The 23,185-nt window shown below is 35.3% G+C and overlaps 1 protein-coding gene across 1 annotated transcript; it reads left to right on the top strand.

Moving 5' to 3' along the window:
- The first annotated feature begins 19,155 nt into the window (after positions 1-19,155).
- On the top strand, positions 19,156-19,812 carry LOC149177011 (uncharacterized). Its single transcript, XM_089421638.1, has one exon. The coding sequence runs from the start codon at positions 19,156-19,158 to the stop codon at positions 19,810-19,812; it is 657 nt and encodes a 218-aa protein (XP_089277764.1).
- The last annotated feature ends 3,373 nt before the right edge of the window (positions 19,813-23,185 follow it).

Genomic DNA, 23,185 nt, shown 5'->3' with positions numbered 1-23,185 from the left:
AAATTAACATAAAACATATGTTGAATGCAAAATAACATCAAAATACAACACACAGAAAGCACATGATAAAGGAGTTCACCCCTCCTCGCTACATCTCCTTGGTCCATCTTCCAATGGCTTCGTCCTCTCTATTATTCTCAAATTAAAACATAAGTGTGCTTACAATGCTTAGATGCCTCTCAAATCTGTCTCAATGAGTTCAGAATCCCAAAGAAAGGAAATATAGCCTCTTTTTTCCATCCATTTGGTCGAAAATTTCCTTATTTATGACTTTTGCTAGTCTCTCAACAATTTTCTCCTCCAAATCTGGCTTACTGCCAGTTAAATTCAATATCTCTAGTTACAACTGGAAGTTCTGTCGAAATCAACGGTTCTTCCATTATTCCCACCTATCTCACGTTTAAGGGGCGAGTGGTCACATGCGGAGTAGTGGTCTAGAGGAAAAGGATACAGTTTTGCAATTTTGTCGGATATTGCAATTGGCAAAGTCCATTGGCATACAAAACTTTACATTAGGCACTCTGAGGAACTGCCAGGATTATTAAATACAACATATACCACATCGCATCTAAAAATCCCATCACAATCACAATCGGTGCTTAAACCTTCGGCGTATCAACCCAACTTGTGTTCTGTAATAACACAGCCCGTCGACATTATAAATCTCAATGCATAAAACATCGCATCCGACAATCCTATCACAATTTATACTTTCCCTCGGCAGATATCAAAGTCCATACATTGCAATAGTAGTAGAAACGTCGGGGTTATAAAATATATTGTATAACAATATTAGGTCTGAAAGTTCCCCCATCACAAATCGCAATTGGCGTTATCGGCGGTGAAACATATACATACATACATACATACATACATACATACATACATACATACATACATACATACATACATACATACATACATACATACATACATACATACATACATACATATATATATATATATATATATATATATATATATATAGATATATATCGACGGGTACTGTGTGCGATATTTGATTGTGATATATTGCATCGCAACTTGCTCTGCGTCGAGGGATGATTCTTTAACCCAAACCACTCAGCGCTGTGATATGTGATATGCAAGGCCAATGGTGGGCTTCCACTTGGTGCCTCCTCATTCGCTCAAGACCTTGCCACATCATCCCAATCCTACCATGTAGACAAGTTAAACTTGAACTTTGAATTGCTCTAACTTCTGCATATGAACTCAGATTTGAGTTTCGTTCACATCGTGGGATTTGGAATGACGAGCTCTTCAATCTAAAGCTGAGTTTGACAAGATTATGACAATTTTATTTTTTGAGCATAATTCTGAGCACCTAATCACTCCTCCCCACTGGAAGCCTTTTGGACCCCAAAATATTTATATTCAGTTATTGAACAGATGAGGGTACTATTCCCTCACCTTCCCCACCTCAATCCATTTAGCCTTTGAAGGATGTGTTCCTTTGAGACCCACCCGAAGATAATCAATACTTCCCCTTTTTGTTGTGCTTGTTCTTCTGTCAAGTATAGTGTCTTGCTGAAGCACATCAAGGAATTCTGGAGAAAATTCTTAAATAGATGGAATTTGAAAATTCTCTCCATGATCTTCAAGAGGGTCATACAATCTCAAATTTTCAACATTAATAACGGAACAGATTTGCAGATATGAAGGAAAATCAAGCTTGAAAGTATTATTACCAATCTTTTCCATAATTTTAAATGGACCATAATGGATTGGTTTCAACTTTTTAACTTCACCTTGAAGCCTTTCCTTGCTAATGTAAAGCCAAACTTCATCACCTACTTGAAACTAATGATCCACACGATGCTTATCATGTCTTGCCTTATATCCTTGACTCTTTTCTAGTTGTTCTTGAAATGTTTGGTAAATCAACTAAATTTTCTCAATGAATTTCTTTGCGTTGTCTATGTCACTATGTCCATCTACAACTACAACTTTCTCAAAGATGAAATCCAAAAGTGATTTAGGAAAATAACCAAGACATGCCTCAAAAGTCAAAGTTAGAGTAGAAGAGTGTTTTGCTCGGTTGTAAGCATGTTGAGTATAATGCAACTGCTCATCCCACAACTTAGGATGTTTGCTACCATATCCTCTTAGCAAATGAATAACTATCCTCTTAACCACTTCAGTTTCACCATTTGTTTGTAGATGGAAGGCTGCATGTTTCTTCAATTTGGTGTCCATCAAGTTCCATAAACTTAACCAAATATTCCCAACAAATCAAGAATCGTGATCACTTACAATAGAAGTAGGAAATCCAAAATGAACCCATACATTTGAAAGGAAAGTTGAGCTATTTGTTCAGCTGTAATTTTATTTTTACAAGGCACTAATATGCACATCTTGTTGAACCTATCCACAACTACATACAAATAATCATGACCTTTCCATGATAAAGGAAGACTTGCTACAAAATCCATAGAAACACTCTCCCATGGATGTGAAGGTACTAGAAGTGGTGTGTACAATCCTAGTTTCCTATTACTAGGCTTACTGACTGCACACAATGAACAACCTCTAATAAAATGTGACACACATTCAAGCATACGAGACTAGTAAAAATACCTCTGAATATTTTCCACGATTTTACTTACACCGAAATGTCCAGTGATAAGAGAAGTGTGCGCTTCCTTTGTGAAATTTACTCTCTCTTCCTATGGAACACAAAGTTTTCCCAAATGATACAACAAATTATCATGAACATGGTAGTCTAATTCCTCAACTTGGTGGCCTTGACTCAAGTTTAAATATACCTCTTGAAAGTCAACATCATGTGCATATTTCTCAACATAACTTTAAGGAAAAACATAATGATTATTGAGTAAAATGGTTGCATTAACAATCAGTCTAGAAAGCATATCAACAACTCTGTTATAAATACCTTTCTTGTACCTGATTACCAAGTGGAATTGTAGTAATAATCCCATCCAATGAAAGTGCCTTCATTGCTGCAATTTTGTTTGAGATTGTAGATATTGCAATGGTTGAAGATCAGTGTGTATAATGGTTTCTTTTCCCATCAAGTAATGCTTCCATTTCTTCACACTTTGAACCAATGCATAAATCTCTTTATCATACGTAGGATAATTAATAACAATACCATTAAATTTTTTAGAATGAAATGAAATGGGCTTACCATGCTGTAAAAGAACTGCACCCATGGCATAGTCACTTGCATCTGTTTGTATTTCAAAGGGTTGTTTCAAGTCCAATAATGCTAAAACTGGGGTTGAACTAATCTTTTGTTTTAAAGCATCAGCTTATTTTTTTTGTTTTCCTCCCCATTGGAAGAAAACCTTCACGCTGGTCAAAGCATGTAGTGGAGCTGCTATGGAAGAAAAATTAGCAATGAACTTCTTCCAATACTGCGTTTCTCCCAAAAGACTCCTTACTTCTGTGACTAATTTGGGTACTGGCCAATTCACAATGATCGAAACTTTAGATGGGTCAATCTTCATCTCACCTCCTCCAACTATGTGACCCAAATACACTAAGAAAGTTTTCCCGAATTCACATTTAGAGATCTTCAGAAATAATTATTCTTTTCCCATGACATCCAAAACTTTCTTCACATGCTTGACATGATCTTCTCGTGATTTTCTGAATGTCAAAATATCATCTAAATAGATAATTACAAACTCATCAAGAAAGGATCTTAAAACATCATTCATAACTCTCATGAATGTAGCTGGAGCACTGCAAAGACTAAAAGGCATAACCAACCACTCAAACAATCCCTATTTGGTTTTAAAAGCAGTCTTCAAAATATGCTTCTCAGCTATTATAACTTGATGATATCCACTTCTCAAGTCTAATTTAGTGAAATATTTTGCATTCTTCAACTAATCTAAAAAATCATCTATTCTGGGCATTGTGTATCAATTTTTTATTGTAATCTTATTCAAAGCTTGATAATCTACACACATGTGCCATGTTCCATCTTTCTTGGGTACCAAAACAATTGGTGAACCACACGGTGAAGTAGAGGGACGAATTACACCTTTATCTAACAATTCCTGTACTTGTTTCTTAATTTCTAAACTTTCCAGAATTGAAATTCGATACATACCGACATTAGGGAGTGGATAGTCTTGTTGTAGCTGAATTTCGTGTTGAATTCCACTTTCTGGTGGCAATCCCTTTGGTTTTTGAAACATGTCTCCATATTTATTGACCACATCAACCATTGCAGCTTTCAATTTCACATCACAACCTGCAAAGGATTCATTCTCTGTGTCATTCTTCTGCTTGATCATAAGAAACACGAGATTCTTGTTGGAATTGACCAGTCACTTCATTTGTCTTGCGCTTTCCAAAGACATATTAAGCTTTTTGCGATGGGCTATCACAATATAATCCAATCTATATTTGAACAAATGATATTTGTTCTCAAATCTATGGAAAACAACTTTCCTATCATACAAATATGGGCTTCCCAACACAATCCCAGAAATATCTAATGGCACAATATCTAATTCGACTTCATCAACGAAATTGGCAATGATTGAAAACCCGAAAACGCATTTCCGTGTGAACTGGAAATTGGCATCCTTGGTTATCCAACCCAACGGATACAGTTTATGATGAGGCACAGTTTCTAGATTCAATTTCTTGACCAAATCTATAGAAATTAAGTTTTCCTGGGATCCATTATCAAACATCGTATCAATTTTTGCGTGTTTGGAAATAACTCAGATATACAACAACTCTATTAATTTTTCCTCATTTGAAATGTTATTGGAGTTATTTGCTGCACTGGTGTTTGCCACGACTTCTTCTTTGCTTGTCTTTGCCACGGATTTCCCTTTAGTGGTTGTGGCTACAATCTTCATTTCATCACCTGAGTCAGAACCCAAGTCTTGTTGTACAACAACGTCTTTTGTTTCCCTTTATTGTTAGATTCCTTCGGTCTTAATTCAGGATGAAGCTTCCAGCAATGTGCTTCATCATGACCCTCTTTGGAACAATTATTGCACATGGGTTTCTCCCCTTCTTTCTAAACATAAGCATTTTTTTGCTGCTTTCCTTTAAATTTCTTCCCTTTTTCACCACTTCGAAATGGATTCTTCTTACCTTCTTCCTATACATTTTTCCATCTTGCTTCGAGGTGTGTAGCTTGAACACAGACCTCATCAAGATTCTTGGGACTGAACATAAGAATGGTATGTCGAAGATAGTTATGCAACCATCCTATGTATTTCAGCAAGGTATCTTGTGACTGTAAGTCTACTCCTAGCATAAGAGCTCTTCTCCTAAACTCTTAAGTATACCCTTGCACATTTTGAACTTTTAATTTTTTGAAATTTTTTTAATTCATGATATATTTTTTCATATGAGCTATAGGGTAGAATTGTCTTTTCATAGCAACAATGAAATCAAACCAAGTAATAGAGATCTTTCCATTTTTTTTAATCTCCTCTTGAGTCCATGCTTCCCAAAAAATGAGTGTGACACCCTCCATTCTCAATGAAGCCAACTGAATTTTGATATCATGCTCTTGAAGGTTCTGAATTCTACAATACACCTCCAACTGACGAATCTAGTTATCCAGCGTCTCTGCATTCACTTCACCATTGTACATAGGCAACTCGAATTTAACATCAAGCTTTAAGAAAGGTGATTTACCAATCCATTTTGAAGAATGATGATGGGTATGAGTAGTGGTGGTATTAGTGGAAGAGTGGGAAGATGTTTTCGAAGAAGAAGATGAATAAGATGGTGGAGATGGTGGAGGCTTGTCTCCATTCCCATTACCTCCTCCTGAAGAGCCTTATCCTTTGGGAGGCTTGGAGCTTTCTCCTTGCAATATGTTGTTTCTCTCTTCTTAGAGGACCTTCATCATCTCTGTCATATCAAAGAAAGCCTTTCTGAAGGTCTTCTCATCTTCTGTCATGATAGGTTCTCCTTCATGAGACATGGTCTCTAGAAAATCAACTACAACTTCTACAATTTGAGGATGTACTGGTGTAGAAGACTTTAGAAACCTTTCTCTTCTTCCACTCGACCCAATTTCAAGGCGTTCAACCAGCTTTCATTCACCTCTTTTGAGCTTTAACCTTGTAAGCATGACATAAACTTGCAAAAATTAAATCCTTCTTTCACAAAGAAAATATAGTAAGAAAAAACCAGTGCTCTAATACCAACTTGATCTGAAATGGAGCAGATTAGTAATGATGTGCTAATTCCCAATTAAGTATAAAAACCAAAATGCTTATCATTTTCTTATCTAGTGCTTAAGGTTTCAATATTTTTGCTTCATTAGCTGATTCCCATGAGAGTTTCTTATGTAAATGTTAGAAACAATTTGACATAAAACATATGATGAACAACAACAAAATAACAACAAAGAAAATCAAAATATAACGCACAGTAAGCACATGATAAAGGAGTTCACCCCTCCTGGGCTACGTCTCCCTGGTCTTGCTTCCAGTGGCTTGGGCCTCTCTATTATGCTCAAATTACAACAAAAGTGTGTTTACAATGCTTAAATGCCTCTAAAACATGTCTCAATAAGTTAAGAAACCCCAAAAATGGCAATCTAGCCTCTTTTTGCCACCCATTTGGTAGAAAATTGCCTTAGTTATGACTTCTGCCAGCCTCTCAACAATTTTATTCTCAAAATCTAGCTTACTGCCAGTTAAATTCAATACCCATATTTAAAACTAGTAGTTCTGGCGAAACCAACAGTTTCTCCAACATTCTCGCCTATCTCATGGTTAAGGACCGAGTGGTCACATGCGAAGTAGTGGTCTGGCAGAAAAGGCTACGGTTCTGAAGCTCTGTCGGATGTCCCAATCAACGAAGTCCATCTATGTACATACCTTTACATCAGGTGCTTTGCGGACCCACCAAGATTATTAAATACAACATATAACATATCACATCCGGGAACCCCATCGCAATTGCAATCGATGCTTAAACCTTCAGCGTATCAACCCAACTTGCATTCTGTAATAACACGGACCTGCTAGGATTATAAATCTCATTGCATAAAACATCAAAACTGACAGTCCCATCGCAATCGACACTTTCCCTCGGCAGATTAAATTCCATACACTCAGACAGCAGCAAACCCGTCAGGGTTATAAAATACAGTGTATAACAATACTGGGTCTGAAAGTTCCCCCATCACAAATCGCAATCGGTGTTATTAGTGGTCAAACACACACACACACACACACATATCGGTGGGTACCATGTGCGATATATATTGCATCGCAACCCTGACTGTGCCGGGGACTGATTCTTAACATTATGTGATATGTGATTGCGATCACATCGCATCGCAACTTGCTTTGCACCGGGGGCCGATTCTTTAACCCGAACCACTTACCATTGTGATATGATATATACGAGGGCCAATGGAAGGCTTCCACTTTGCACCTCCTGATTTGTTGAAGACCTTGCCACATCATCCCAGTCCTTCCATGTAGACAAGTCAAACTTGAACTTTGATTTGCTCTAACCTTTGCATATGAACTTGTATTTATGTGTCATTCACACCATTGGATTCAAAATAATGAGATCTCCAATTTGAAGCTGAGTTTGACAAGATTCTAACACTTTTATTTTTTAGCATAATTTTGAGCACCTGATTAGGGAGAGAGAGATAGATAGATATGGAGAGGGAGGAAAGAAGAAAGACATAGAGAGAGAGAGAGAGAAAGGTGGAGAGAGGGAGAGGGAGTGAAAAGGGAGAGAAGAGAGGAGAGCAAGAGGGTAGAGAAGGATAAGTAGAGAGAGGGAGAGAAAGAGAAAAGAGAGAGAGGGAGAAGGGGAAGGGAGAGAGAGGGAGAAGAAGAGGGAGGGAGAGAGATAGAGATAGATATGGGGAGAGATTCTATATGTTTAGGGGGTGAGATAGAGATATTAAGAAGGAGAGCCAAAGGGAGATAGAGATATAGATGGAGGGGGAGAGAGGGAAGAAGAGAGAGACAAAGAGAGGGAGGGAGGTAGAGATAGATATATTTTGAGAGAGTGAGAGAGCATGTGTATTTGGGGGATGAGATAGAGAGACAAAGAAGAAGATACAGATAGAGGGAGGAATAGATATAGATAGAAGGGGGAGAGATGGAAGAAGAGATATATAAAGATATGGAGAGAGAGAGAGAGAAAGAGAGAGAGAGAGAGAGAGAGAGAGAGAGAGAGAGAGAGAGGTACATAGATGGGAGGTGGACTGAGAGGGAAGAAGAAAGAGACACATACAAGCAAAACCAGATATGGAAGTTGGAATTATAAAGTCATGAATATTTTGGTTTTTCCTTGAAATATATACATTGATTTCAGTGTAGTTGTTGATTTATAATCCTATTTGATTGCTTGCATTATATTATTTGATTTTAATGTAGATGTTGATTTTTAATCCAACTTGATTGCGTGCACTAGACATAATGATTTGATTGTAGACGTTGATTTCTAATCCTATTTAATTGCTTGCACTAAATGCATTGATTTTAGTGCAAATGTTGATTTCTAATCCTATTTTATGTAGCTATATATGTTGTAGGCGTCTCTTAGACCTATGCTTGTCATCATATATTATGTACTATGTAAATGTTAGTAATACTCAGTAAATGTCTAAGGTAAATTGAATAAAGTTTGGTTGAGAGAAGGTGCAATCGCTCTAACTATATTATCATCTATGTATAAATACATATTAAGTCTAATAAATATTTGATTGGAATTCCTTCCCAAATATATTGTTCTTTTTGTATTCTCATGTGTTCTTTTTCATGATATCATGTATCTTGTTCTTGCATATTGTAGGCTTATAACATCTGGCAGTGTTGCCTCCTTCTTTTGGCTAGGTGACAACAACAACGAATGGAGGTGGTTCAAACTTGTAGAGGGAAAAATGAAGACCATGAGATAAAACCAGAAATATGAAAATGTAAATAAACTACAAGTTAATGCTCACAAATGTTCATGGATGTTGCCAACACCGATATTGAAGGCCTACAAGAGAAGTGTGATATCAAGAAAATTTGAACCTGCAAGAAAATATCTGCTCATTGATTACTATGATGATGCTATGTAAATATGCAAATGAGAATAATTTTTTTATGGTAGTTGGTAGAGGAGATTGATGACTCATGGATGTTGCTCAACTTATACCTATTTCATTTTCTATATTGCACATGTTTTCTTTTATTGGATACAAATTTATACAAATATGCATTGTCCAAGATTTGATGCCATGCCATATATAAGAAGATAGTTTTTCGAGTTGTCGACTTCTGTTGAAAGAGCGATGACCTAGAATTTTGTTACCACTATAGTTTTTTGTGATCCAATCCAACATCGAATTTATCAAAATTTCATATAAAATCAAGGTGAATCCAATCCTCGTTTCAATATCTTATATTTTGTTTGGAAGTTTGAGAAACTCTATATTGACTGATATGACTAGTTGATTTGGTCAAACTTGTCGATTTAGTCGACCTCATCGACTAAATCAGTCGATAAATAGAGTCAATCATGTGAGGATATAATTGTTGTTGATTGACCTAGACTATGTAATGAAGCGTTACATACCATCAACCATTAAATCAACCATCAGCTAAGGGATTGTGCATATGAATTGGAACTTAAATGCCTTGATGTAATCAAGTATAGGCAACATGGATATAAAATCTTATAAATGAAATGAACTACCAAACTTGTTCTACTTGAAGCTTGTTGAACATGATACTCGACAAAATGAGAAATATCTACGCATTTTGTTGGCTTATATGTAGTCTTAAATGAAGAAAATGTGCAAGTTGGAAGATTTATTCTTGGTAAGCACTATGGTTATATACTGGAAATCCAATTTAAATGCCACAAGGGTATTGGATTGAACAAGCAATACCCTCGCAAACATATATTATAGTCCAAGGAAGTGGAAAACCAGAACAGGAAGTGGTGCATGCATAGCTGAGTGGCACAATGTAGAGTTGGCCAGGAGGTGCACAAGAACCATGCAACAAGCGACAGGGTAGCCAACAGAATAAACAACATAACTAAAGTTAGTTAGGTGAAGAAAATAGATGATAATTCCACACTCTCACACTTTTAGCATTCAATATTCAAAGTTGCAAAACTCTTATTCAAGTCGATGCAAAGTAACTATTATAAATGGAGTAGCATGACTTTGACAAAATGGAGTAAGGTCAAATTCAAAAAAATGATAACCGACTTCAATTTGAATGGAGAACGAAGATTTCAATTGACTTTGACTCATGGGCTCAGTTCAACCTAGTGAAAAAACAATTTAATGAAAAGTGAATTGACTCCATTCTTACTCAAGAGTCATGTCGACTACCAAATACATCTCTTCAACCATTTTTTGTTGATTGTTCGACATATGCTTGTAGTTACGAGTCAACTTGACAAATTACCGTGTCGACACAAACAATTAGTTAAAGGAATGGGCTTTAGAAAATTAATTTCAAAGTAATTAGATTAATAGTGTGCGTTTATTTTAGTGTAAACACAAAAAATAAGAAATATTGATGACCTACATTGACTTCTATGTTACTGTAATTCAATCATAAATAAAATACTTGAATATTCATCTTAAATAAGATGTTCACTCACCTGAAATGTTTGCTTCTTGAAATTATAAACTATTTGTAATTGAATCATTCTTATTATTCCCATTTTCGATCATTCAACATTGTTGGGCACTTTGCATTCAAATGGGGTAAAACAACTACCATTGAAACTTAATTGGTGTTTAACACTCCATAACTTACAATAATTGATTTTGGAAAAAGCTACTTTGATATTGCATAGCAAGAGAGACAAGGTGTGACATTTACTACAATAGCTTGAGTTGATGATTTGAATGGTCTATGATTTCAACTTTCCTTTTCGTGTGATCCATATGAAAATATGGAAAAACTTACATGTGTGACAATAAGAATATTAAAGAAAATAGTTTGAGATTGATCACAATGAAGACTACTTGTAACTGATTACATTCTTATTATTAATATTTTCTATCATTCAACACTCTTACATTGTCACTTTGCATTCATTTTTTTTTCATCAATTTTCATCATTCATGTTATTAAAAATTTCTATCATTTCAAAAAGCAGAGGTAATTGAGAAAATTTAAAATTAAAATGACCATATTAATATTAGACATATTTAGCATAATTAAAATGATAATAATAATAATTAGATGTTACACAAATTTGCCATGGTTGCATGTGATTGAAACCAACCTAGATATATCTAAACCCAGAATCTATCAAGCACTGAGAGGGATCAAATCTCTCCAGGTGTAAACATTTCCTCAAGTTGGCACTCAAGAAATGTTTTCACCTTGAGATATTTGATCCCTCTTGGTGCTTGATATATTTGGTGTTAAGATGGATCTAGCTTGGTTAATAAATAAATTGGAAATAAACTAAAAGTAAAAGATTAAAAAAAAAAGGATATAAAATGTATACTTTTAAAGATAAATATGGTTAAGAAAGTAGTACAATGGATTTCTATGTATAAATAATTAAAAAATATACCAAGTCATTTTCTTTAAAGAAATAGCTAGAATATTATATTAATAAAAGAGGGGATCAAGCCCACATATTCAAGAAGCTAGAAAGCCAACAATCCTTTAAGATTTTGGTTAGAACATGCAGGAACAACCCAAAACCTTGTAAGAAATCTACTTTCTACTACTTGACGTTTGAATCCATTCAATGTATAACTTTTCTAGAAAACCCCTAAAATGTAGATAAATTTGCAACACATTCCTATTTAAAGTTTTTCTTGACATGTAGTTTCACCTTTCCTGGGTAATCTTTCAATTTTATTTTTACTTAGGTCCAAGGCCCATTTTAATTTAAATCAATGGTTCCATCCATGATTAAGGATACTCGTTCAATTGAATCCACCTTACATTCTCGAATAGGAAGACACTCTTCCACGTTATCTTCCCACTTTATCCTTTTTCAGTTGTCAATGGGAAGGAGCGTAGACCTTACTGTATCTGCTATTATTTTCCCTTTGTCTATATTACATTGATCCCATGTTGGATTATGTCTCGATTGAGGGAATTCTATCATAGTAATCAAATACATTTAAATTTTCACCCCAACCAAAACCACCTTGGAGATGTTAGGCTTCATGGGAATTTTTAGTGAGGTGGATTGAGCTTGAGAGTTTTCATCCATAGGTTTTGAAATTTTGAAATTCTTTTATGAGCCACCCTCGTTTCAAGAAGAAGAGTGATGGTACTTTGAGGATATTGAATAATGATCAAAGGTTGCACCTGCCCACCATTTTGGCTTACGAGAAGAAGATTTTTCCTTTGATTTCCCTACATTTGGATAGTTTTTGAGGGAATGACCTATCTCTTAGTAGGTTCTGTAGAGAAAGGAGATATTCTCATAATCTAAAGGTTGAACCTAAGAGAAATAAGCACCAATAATCTTAATATCATCAGGGATGCATTTACTAAAGTCTATGTCCACACATATAAAAGCATATGTGGCCTTTAGATAGAGTCTAGTGTCTACTCTGCTATAGTAAAACTTTCCTAAGGCATTGCCAATTGAGGTTAATGAAGAAATAATCTATAAATGTAGAGGGATATTAGCGAGCCTTGCACAAACAATAGAAGTTGAGATTGATGTTGGAAGTGGTTCGAAGGAAGGGAACTAGGGCCACATAGAAAGACCAATGTAGCTCCAAAACCAAGGACCAACAACAATAGTTTATTCCTTGTCTCCATCTTTGTTGAAAACAATAACAAAAATCCCCTAGCCATGGGGTAGATGTTTAGATCAACTGAAATGAGGATTTTCCAATGCTCATTGATCCAATAATGGAGCTCAATGAGCTTTTTCCATAATCCAATGAACCTGCAAATCAAACTGGTTTTAGAGAAAAACTCCACTTCATTGAGAACCTATTCTCCCATTGAAATTTCCACCATAGGAGTTTCATTGACATGAATTAGTTTAATAGAAGAATGGAATCAGTTAGCAAGCACTTTTATGATATCGTGAAAGGATTTCAAGGAAGTTTGACCACTTCCCATAGGAAGGGCAGCTCTAAATTCACCAACTTCAAGGGAGGTTATCAAAGGAGCATATATTGGAGATGCAGAGGGGCTGAGATCAACACTAACAAAAGTAGAACCCTTGGAGGGAGAACCAACCCCAATGAGAGGAACTGCATTGGAAGCTATAGAAAATGAACCAGAGACTGAAGACAACGAAGCGAATGAAAGACTGGGATATTTTTTCTCCATATTGAAACAATCCACTAGAAAAACAGGTAAAGGCAATTCTCAGCTGAAATTCAAACACCATGAGCTTGAATCGAAGTTGAAGGGAAGATGATAAAGATTGACTAGGGGCAAACCCCTAGCCATTGTCGTACAAGAGCTTCATAGCACCTCCATATTTTAAAAATATATCAAATCATTCACAAATAGTGTACAATGCATTTTTTTTGAAACATATATTTAGAATAATTAATAGTTTCAAATAAATTTATATCTATATATATATATATATATATATATATATATATATATATATATATATATTTACAATTCCATTTTTTCCCTTCTCTTACATAGATACACACAAATATGTATTAGGTTCAATAATGTTTAAGAACATTGATTGAATTATGAAAATTGAGAGAAATGGAATTTTCTTTTCAAATCGTAATATAGACTACCATCTAATAAAATGATCACCCAAATAAATGACTTCTATAGGTTCTACCTTACCAGTTATTGTAGGTTTTTGGATATTACAAAAATTCCATACTAACAATATCCAATACAATATCACAATTCTATATTCATGTTACAAAGGATACGATGCACAGAAAATGATAATTATGTGATACCAAAAAGACCTCAACCAAAGGGAATTAAAAGAAAGGAGTAAGAGGATAGATGCAACATGGTAAAAAGAGATACATGCATAATTCTAACTACAAGCTAAAATATCCTCTTAGATGAGGTGCAAAACTAACTTATTATGAATGTAGGATTTTATCCATCTAAGGACTGCTAAAATCTGCTACAACTTGAACTTTCTAAGCACCATGCCATAGTTACAAAAAGTATAACAAGTTTTAAAGTGATTAATTCAGGGATGTTATTGGTCCTCTTCCTTAATCTTGGTTTAAAACTTGAAGAAACATGTCTTTGATAAGTAAATTAAACCTCCCACTCCACTAATGGGAGGATCACCTTGAGTTGCACCATCAAAATAAATCCATAGCTTAGACCTATCACTAACTTTCGTCTTCATCTTGGAGGTTTTATGGCCTTGACCTATGGGAAGCTATTGAGCATTTTCTAACTTTGTAAGGCGAACTATATAGGTACAATATACCTATCCTTATAAAAGATTAACAGTTTTTGAAATCCATATTCCTAAAGCAGTAATAATAGAGAGATATATATATTTTTCTAATTTTGGGATCCCCATAATATTTGCAGACAATCTTCAAAATATTTCCCCTTCAATCATCATTATAACCAACAATCCTATCTAAATATTTCCATACCTCTTTATAGTAAAAGAAATAAATGACCAAATAAGTTGTTGTATCATCACTTTCTTTACACAAAGGGAACCTACTAGCCCATGTTTGGTTTTTTTTTGCAAAATTTACGAAGTACCTTATTAATTAAATATAACCACATGAAAATCAATTTTTTTTGGGAGCATTTAAGTTTCTAGGATCTTTTTTCTGCCACCATATTGGTTTATCTACTAGGGCTTCTTCATTCAATACCATATGCCCAATCTTTGTTGTATATGAGCCTCCAAAGGGTTTTTTTATAAAATAATTTCCTCCTCCTCCTTTAGTTCGGCATGGATTCCTTTGAGTTTATGTAAATAATCCTCTCATGAGATAAAATATTCTCCTTTAAGCCTTTTATATTCCATTGTTTTCCATTCTTGTCACACCATGGAGTTCAAATGAGTGAGGGACCATATTCCCTTTTTCTTGAGTTGGTTAATAAGACCACTTTGTAATATAAACTTTCCACTGCAACCAACCCAAGGATCATAAACTATTCTTATCCTTCAACCATCACCAAACTTCTAAGCTAACCATGTTCTAATAAGAGTAGAAGATTTCATAGTTTCCATCCTAATAATTGATATGTTTATGAGAGACCTTATAGAATATCTTAGCATGTCCTCTACAAATGCATGTTCTATATATTTCCTTTTTACCACTTCACACTACACACCTATTCCTAATAACAATCTTCGTTCATTTTTTCTTGAGATATTTAAAACAAAAGTAAAGATGTTTCTTGAGCCCCATCCTCCAATCTCAAAAAAAAATTCTATCCTTTACCATTTCATTAGTGGAATGCCTCTTTTTTCCATGTGCCTTGACAATTTTTTTTTGTAAAATTACCCTTCTTAACTTATCTAACACCCCAATCCCATCTTAGTAGCTCCAATGGCTAGGAGTATGATTTGTTTTCGCATCCACCCAGGTTAAATTCCAAGATAGATGTTTGGCCTGTTGTGATAAGGCTCGAGAAGTAGGCTCCATCAATAACATGGAGCCTCAAATCTTGCTAAGTCATAAGTTATTGGTATATTTATCTTGTGGGTTGTTCAATAAACTCTTAGTGCTATAGTTGTAGCTAGTAGGATTGATCCGTGTCCTCACCCATATCACTCCAATGAGTTACACACTCACCATGACTATAAAAGGAAAACATATCTAACACACCCATGGGGATGAAGGCTAATGATATCCAATACACTGGGATAGCTTTATGACAAAAATTTCCAATCCTCCTCATGAAACCATTTGTTACACTAGACATAAAGCCTTATTTTTTCTAAAAATATACATTAAATGAATCATGGATAGTCTATCAATATTTTCTATATAAAAATAACATTTAGATAAATCCATATCAAACAATTGCACTTAATTTTTTATAATTATTTGTCATTCAAAATAAATCATCTGACATAATGTTAATGACTATTATGATTTTACTATCAATGTTTCTTTTGTTGAATGTGACTTCACATAATATATATAAGAAAGAAGCCCCAAGGTTTAACTCAAGTGGTCTAGAGTGGGACGTGAAGTTATTTGATATTGTTGCTAATTGTTGTTGATGATGGGTTCAACTCTCTTCAATTCGCTTGGGGAGAGGCCTCATAATCATGGTTGATAGTTTATCCAGTTTACCATTATTCAAATATGGGGAAGTACCCTATGGTTTCTCATGCTTTCATTCCAAATAAAAAAAATGAATATATATAAGAAATAAGCATGTTAGGGTACTTTATTATCTGCCCTATTTGAGTTTTTTATCCATAACTAGGTTAAGAGTGTTTAGGAACCATATACATAGCAATGCCTACCAACCCATTGTTTAAACAAAGTATTTTTATTTTTCAAATTTTCTAAGAAGGCCCATGTTGTGGAGATTTCTAGGTGTGGTCCTTGGATATGTAAATATACATTGATGGTTTAATTATCATGGTCAGAATGATTTTTGACTAACCAAAATACCTAGCTATCCTACCTAGTGTGATGTAATTCCTAAGCCTCCCAATCATGAAATCAAATCCCTTCTTCAACTGGATATCAGTCTTATCTTGCATGAGATAGCTTGTAGGCTCTTTAACCCAAGTGTCCAATGTAGAGTTTGTGTCATGGTTACCAAGTAAAAGTACTTTAAGGAGTTTATTTACAATAAGAGAGGTCACATAATGCATCATTAGGTTTTGCAAGACCCATTTTTTTGTTACTAAATCACATATCATCATTTATGTGATTGGCCTTGATGCAATGACATAAACCACGTGCCCCATCACTAATGCATCACACCCAAGGCCCAATTGGTACCCAAAAAATGCTATAAAAGGCGGATGAGCTTAAATGGTGATAAGGAATTTATATAGTGGGCCTCTAAATGTTTTAATGCCAAATATAAGCATTCCAGACAACCCTCTTAGGCATTTAGGTCCTATTGTGTATAAATCAAATCTCCCTCTAAACTCTAGTATTTCTCAACAAGGAGAGACTAGGAAAACTCCTAATCCTCCTCGAATGTTTCATTTCTATGAGTGTGACACAAATAATAGCTTGATAACAAAAACTTAGGTGTATTAATATTTAAGCTTGGATTCAACTAAAGAAATTTTTTACTAGTGTGAATTCTTTTTATGCACTCCCTAGACTTGGTGAAAACGATGAGGAGATGCATGGTATTGGGAGTTAAAAAAAATAAAATCTCTTAGAATGCTAAAGGATTGAATGAATTTATTAGGAAACACGTTTCTCACATTATATCGTCCTTGATTAGTGGTGTGGGAATTTTATTTCACACAAAGTTAAAATTTTGGGGTTCCTACTTTCTTTTTAGATGGTTCAATGTGTCGGTATATAGTGGACAAAAATGAGAGGAAATTGGATTTTATAGGTTCATTAGAAATGGTTTCCCTTATTCTTCTATCATTATATGTCACTACCATTGAGACATTCATACATTTACTTAATATCAAATTCAATTTGGGGCACATTCAAGGGATTCGCTCCTTGATTTAGGCCTTGCATACTTAGTTAATAGATACTTTGCAAATGATTCTTTCTAGACTCAGAAAATAAACATTCTCTAGAGAAATACCATGTATGATTTACATATTTTCTCTATTATTTTGGGGTTCTTTATTTCATATATGAAGAATCAATGTCTCAGTTAAAAATAATGGCTAATGCCAAAGTGGTTGGATTCCAAAAATTGGATTTGGATTCAACCAAGTCAACATTTTAAGTTCCTTGGTATTCCCTTTGATCTCAAGAAGAATAGAGAGCTGAAAGAAGGTAGATATGTAGCCCTTAACACTATATAGAAATTCCATATTTACACCAAAGTATTGATAACTACTCATATATTCGATATTAAGTATTGTTAAAGGTGGCATATAGATGGCTCAGGAAATCCATTTATAACTTTATGTGAGCTAAGTTTGATAAGTTCTTACGTTTCCACTAAGATGGTTGGAATCTTTGTTGTTCCTCTAATTAGGGCCTTGGGTATCATCATAACTAGGGTGCAAGTTCACATACTATGTGAAAAATGTTAAAAACATGAAACAACGGTCAAATTCCACTTTGGACTACTAATTTGATGGAGATGATGATGGAATTGAGTTCTGCTTTTCGAGAGGACCAAGATCGACCTAAATATCGCCTCATTTGGATAAGAAGAAGTTGGTTTTTTATTTTGTGCACCCACTCATGGATATTGGATTAGCTCAGCTTCACCCTCATGCACACTTGGACAGGTCGACCTCAACATCAAATGGACATTGTTGGACAGCCCTAGAAGCCTACAAATACAAGTGACCAAGAAGCTCATTTGGACATCACAAAATCAAGAATATTCTTCTCTTCTATCTGATTTTCTTTGGAACATTGGCGAAAGAAAAGGTCGTATGGAGATCCGAAGTCTTAGATCCGAAGCTCGCACAAAATTAGGGTTTCTGCTCTGTACTCTATTATAGAACTGGGAAATTTTGTTCCTAGATGCATGCATGTTATGGGTAAGACAATGTCCAAGAATCTATGGACGCTCTCATGCTAACCTGAAGGGAGCGTTTAGGGGTTTGACTACACTTGACCATCATCCAAAGTTTTCTAAAGGACTCTAAAGTTTGAATCAAGTTGTCTTTGATATATTCTTCCAATGTAGACTGGTTTCTGAATTTGTTGGGTTGTATTTCCAATCATATTGTATTAGGCTCATTGTACTCTCTGCTGAACATTTTATGACAATCTAATATAAGAATAATTTCAAAGGATTTCCCCCATGTGGGGTTTTTCCCTGGTCTTTGACCAAATTTGGTGTCTCTTGTTGATGTGTTGATTGCTTTCTTTGTCATTGCATACATTTTTCTATCTTCAATTATTATTGATGAATGGAAAGACTAATTGTAATTAGAAATATTGCTAATTGAAGTTTGGAATTGGGCTAAAGTAATTGATACAACATAGAACAATATGAAAATTAACATGGTATCAGAGCTAAGTTGAAAGACAAGCCAAAAGGAGACACGCCTTGAAGCACTCATCTTTGGAAAGTTGAAACAATCACTCTTTTCAAAGTCAAGATGACTTCCTTCTTCAAGAGTGATGAGAAGCTAGGTGACTCATCTAATTTTGTTACATGGAAAGTTAGGTTGGAGATCATTGTTGATAACAATGATGTTTTGGACTACATCCAAGGAAAGGTACTTGAGCCTCCGGAGAATGAATCTGTTGCTGCCAAGAATGAGCACAAGAAAGGTGAGTTGAAAGCAAAACAAATTATAGTTGATGGTTCACAATACAATATGCTTGCATATGTTGGAAAATTAAGTAGGTCTAAAGACATGAATGATAAGGTAGTCGACATGTTTGAGATCAACAATTTGAAAGAAATCCTCACCTTGAAAGATAAACTAAAAAACACCAAGATGAACAAAGGAGAGTCCATACAATCCTACATAATGAGGATCTCTCGTGTTAGAGATCAATTGCTAAGAGTTGGAGAAGTTGTGTCGGACAGGGAACTGGTGGTCATGACTCTAAGAGGTCTCCCCTCTATTTGGGAAACATCTGTCACTACTATAAGAAATATAAATTTCCTCCCTTCATTTGATGAAATTGTTGGAAATCTTACTCAAGAAGAGTCAAGGATGGTAGGAAGAGGAAGGGTTGAAAAGCACGAAGAAGGAGAACCCACTGTATACATTTCTCATGACAAGAAGAAGAAGAAAGGAAAATGAGGTCCATAAAATTTAAGAAATCCTCCTCCTCGAAGTTCTCGTGGAAGAAAGGAATATGTGAACATTGAATGCTACAATTTTCATAAGAAAGGGCACTATGCTCAAGATTGTCCTGAGAAGAGCAATGGACCACATTAACAACAACAGGTTCAATGATTAAAGAAGGAGAGATGACCAAAGGAATGACCACAATGGAAGAAATGATAAAATAATAAGAGATGATCCAAGTGAGTACAAGAGATGATCTATCATTCCAAATCATTCCAACAGATTTACAACATATTTTTCTTATGAAAGGAAAATATCACCGGGCCTTTGCAGTACCTTAAGGCCTAGAAAATAGTGCATGAGTCCAAGGTCCTTCATCTCAAATTTAGAGGATAGCACCCTCTTACACTCAATCATCGACATATCTTGGACTACCTTGGACTACCTTGAAGTAGAGTTTTCGATGCTCCAATCATCGACATACCTTGGACTACCTTGGACTAACTTGGACTACCTTGAAGTAAAGTTTGGGATGCTTCAATCATCGACATACCTTGGAATACCTTGGAGTACCTTGAAGTAGAGTTTGGTACCATAGAAATGGGAAATTTCGTCTCTGGAGGCATGCCTGCTATGGGCAAGACATCGTCCATGAAGCTATATATGATCGCATGCTAAATTGAAGGGAGAATGCAAGGGTTTGAATATAGTTGACCATCATCTGAAGTTTTCTGAAGTTGTCTAAAGTCTGAATCAAGTTGTCTATGATATATTCTACCACTATTAACTGGTTTCTGAAGTTGTTGGGTTGTATTTCTAATCATATTGTATTTGGCTCATTATACTCTTTGATGAACATTTTATGCCAATCTAATAAAAGAATAATTTCAAAGGGTTTTCCCCCTTGTGGGGTTTTCCCAGGTCTTTGACCAAATTTGGTGTCTCTTGTTGATTTGTTAATTGTCTTCTTTGTCATTGCATACATTGTTCTATCTTCAATTATTGTTGATGAATGGAAAGACTAATTGTAATTGGAAATATTGCTAATTGAAATTTGGAATTGGGCTAAAGTAATTGATACAAAATAGAACAATCTGAAAATTAACAAAAAATAGTTGATTTGGGTTTTAGATGAAAAATTAATCTTGGAAATTCCTGCTTGGGTACCATCTTTGGCTTGGAATTCCATTAGGAAAAAGAGTTTGACAAAGAATTTATCTTTAGACTACCCTTTTAATATAACCAATCATTTAAATTCTTGGAACCTTTGTGGTTTATATTATTTGAAGCCACTAGAAATTCTTAAACCCTTCAAGGCTTATAGAGAGTTATTCCTTATGCATTTTAATGAGATCTACCTCTATTGGTTGTCATTAATTTAATTGAAGAAAGTTCAAGGATCAAATATTTGTATTTCTTAGCATTGAAAATTTTTGATCATGACATTGATCCAAATTGGGTCATTATATTGTTTGTCATCCATCTCTATTCATTTGGAGTGGAAAAAGTGGAGGAATCAGCTCACGAGACTGTTTTTACTGGTGGGACCCTGTTTGGCGAAATGGGGTTTGAAACCTTCCAAGAGCATTTTGAGGCATCAAACGACGTTTTTTGGGGGCAAATTTTTTTCACTTAAATGTGAACTTTTCCATGTTGTTCTACACATAAATATTTCCAATGGTGCAAGAATCGCGTCAATCAGAGCCTTACGTAAAATTTATGCCACTCAGAAGTTGACCTTCCAATTTTCACACCTAAGTTCAGGAGGATGCCACGTCAGCCCCCATTATTCATGGAAAAGGGGCTAGCCACGTGTTTTTCATGTAGAAGACTATAGAAGAGTCTATTTTTTAACTCTAGTTAAGAGTTGATGTAGTCAAACTTAACCACTAGTAGGCTATTGAGTTGTGTTATAATTGGGCCGCTAGGAGGAAGATGCATTCCATTCTTTCGAAAGAATTTTGTTCCATAGTTGAGAAAAGACAACCAAGAGAGATAGGAGGTAGAGCACACAAAGAGGAGTTGTGCACTATAGCATCCCATGGGCCACATACATTACTCCTTTGTATATGTAGCCATATTTCTAGACAAAGAAAGAGAGCGAAGCGGCCTGACCTTCTAGATGGGTTTTCTCTCGAAATGGTTTCCCAGAGAGCATATCTTGTGTATTATGTGTGTTATCACTTAGAACTATAGTTCATGTATGTAATGTTGTCCATAAGTTTCATATAAAGGTTTTCAGTTTTGTGAATAGGTTTATAGGTGTATATCAATTTGAAATTTGAATTTCAAAAGGTATTGATGTGAGTTCGTGTAAGGAAAAAATCGTTAGATACCCTCCATCATTGTTAGTTAAAGCATGTCATGTCATTAGTACTTTGCGCAGTTTCGCAGCGCATGTTTGATTGGTCAATTTAGCTGCGAAATGATGTTTTCGTTTTTTCGCAGCGTTCTGTTTGTCAGCCATTTAGTAGCGCATCTTGTTAAAGTTTGAACTGTCCGCGCTACGAAATCAGGGTTTCAGGGTTTTTGTAGCGCTCTTCCTTTGAATGTCAAATCCGAGAGAGGTGAGTCATAGGTCCGTTCATGTTTGTCAATTCACATCCTCTCCAGGTCATGATAAATCATCATTCCGCCATAAGGTCCAGAGTCATGCATTTGAATGTCAGCTTAAAGGATTTTACAAGGGATGGTTATATCATAATGGGTTTTTCATAATGTGTAAACATGTTTGCTGTATGAGAAGCCCAAGTTCTTATTTAAAGGGATCATTGCAAGCAAGCCTACACTCCGAAGTCGAGTTTGTTTTCGTGCTACAGCTACCATTAGTTCCCTGTGTGAAAATATTCAAAGCAAGATGGAAAAGAGGGAACATCGATCCGGTAAGTGTGTGAGGACAGAGCCGGAGGGGTTAGATGTTACTCTCAGGGATGAAGGTGTAGCAAGAGCCTTTCGAAATGCTGGTTGCTGGAGGTTTTGCGAAAAATTGAAGGGAGGACATGCAGAGGTAACGAAGGCTTTCGCATTGAATTTTACTGGACTGAATTCAAAGGTGTCAATGTTAGAATTTCCTGTGTCTCCTGAAGTTATTTCCACTGTCACTGAAATTCCGAGGGGTGGTCAAGAATGGTTCAAAAACTTCAAGTTCGACATGAGTCCCTGTAAAGAGTTTTTGAAGGAACCTTATGTAAATGAGGACCTCACCAAAGCGGTGCCAAGGAGTTATATAAAGGAACATTATGCTATGCTCCTCACATGCATCCAGAAATACCTGACATGCGAGGGTAGGTACAATAAAGTTTACTCCTACCACTTCAAACTTTTGTTACATTTCACAGGTAAGGTTTCAATAGACATACCTTTCGATTTGTTCAGAAGCATTAAC

This window comes from Pinus tabuliformis, chromosome 4_1 (genome assembly GCF_031772625.1).
Source record: "Pinus tabuliformis cultivar Carrire ecotype Pingquan chromosome 4_1, CPIR1, whole genome shotgun sequence".
In the NCBI taxonomy this organism is placed as follows: Eukaryota; Viridiplantae; Streptophyta; class Pinopsida; order Pinales; family Pinaceae; genus Pinus; species Pinus tabuliformis.
This window is presented reverse-complemented; position numbering and strand designations above follow the sequence as displayed.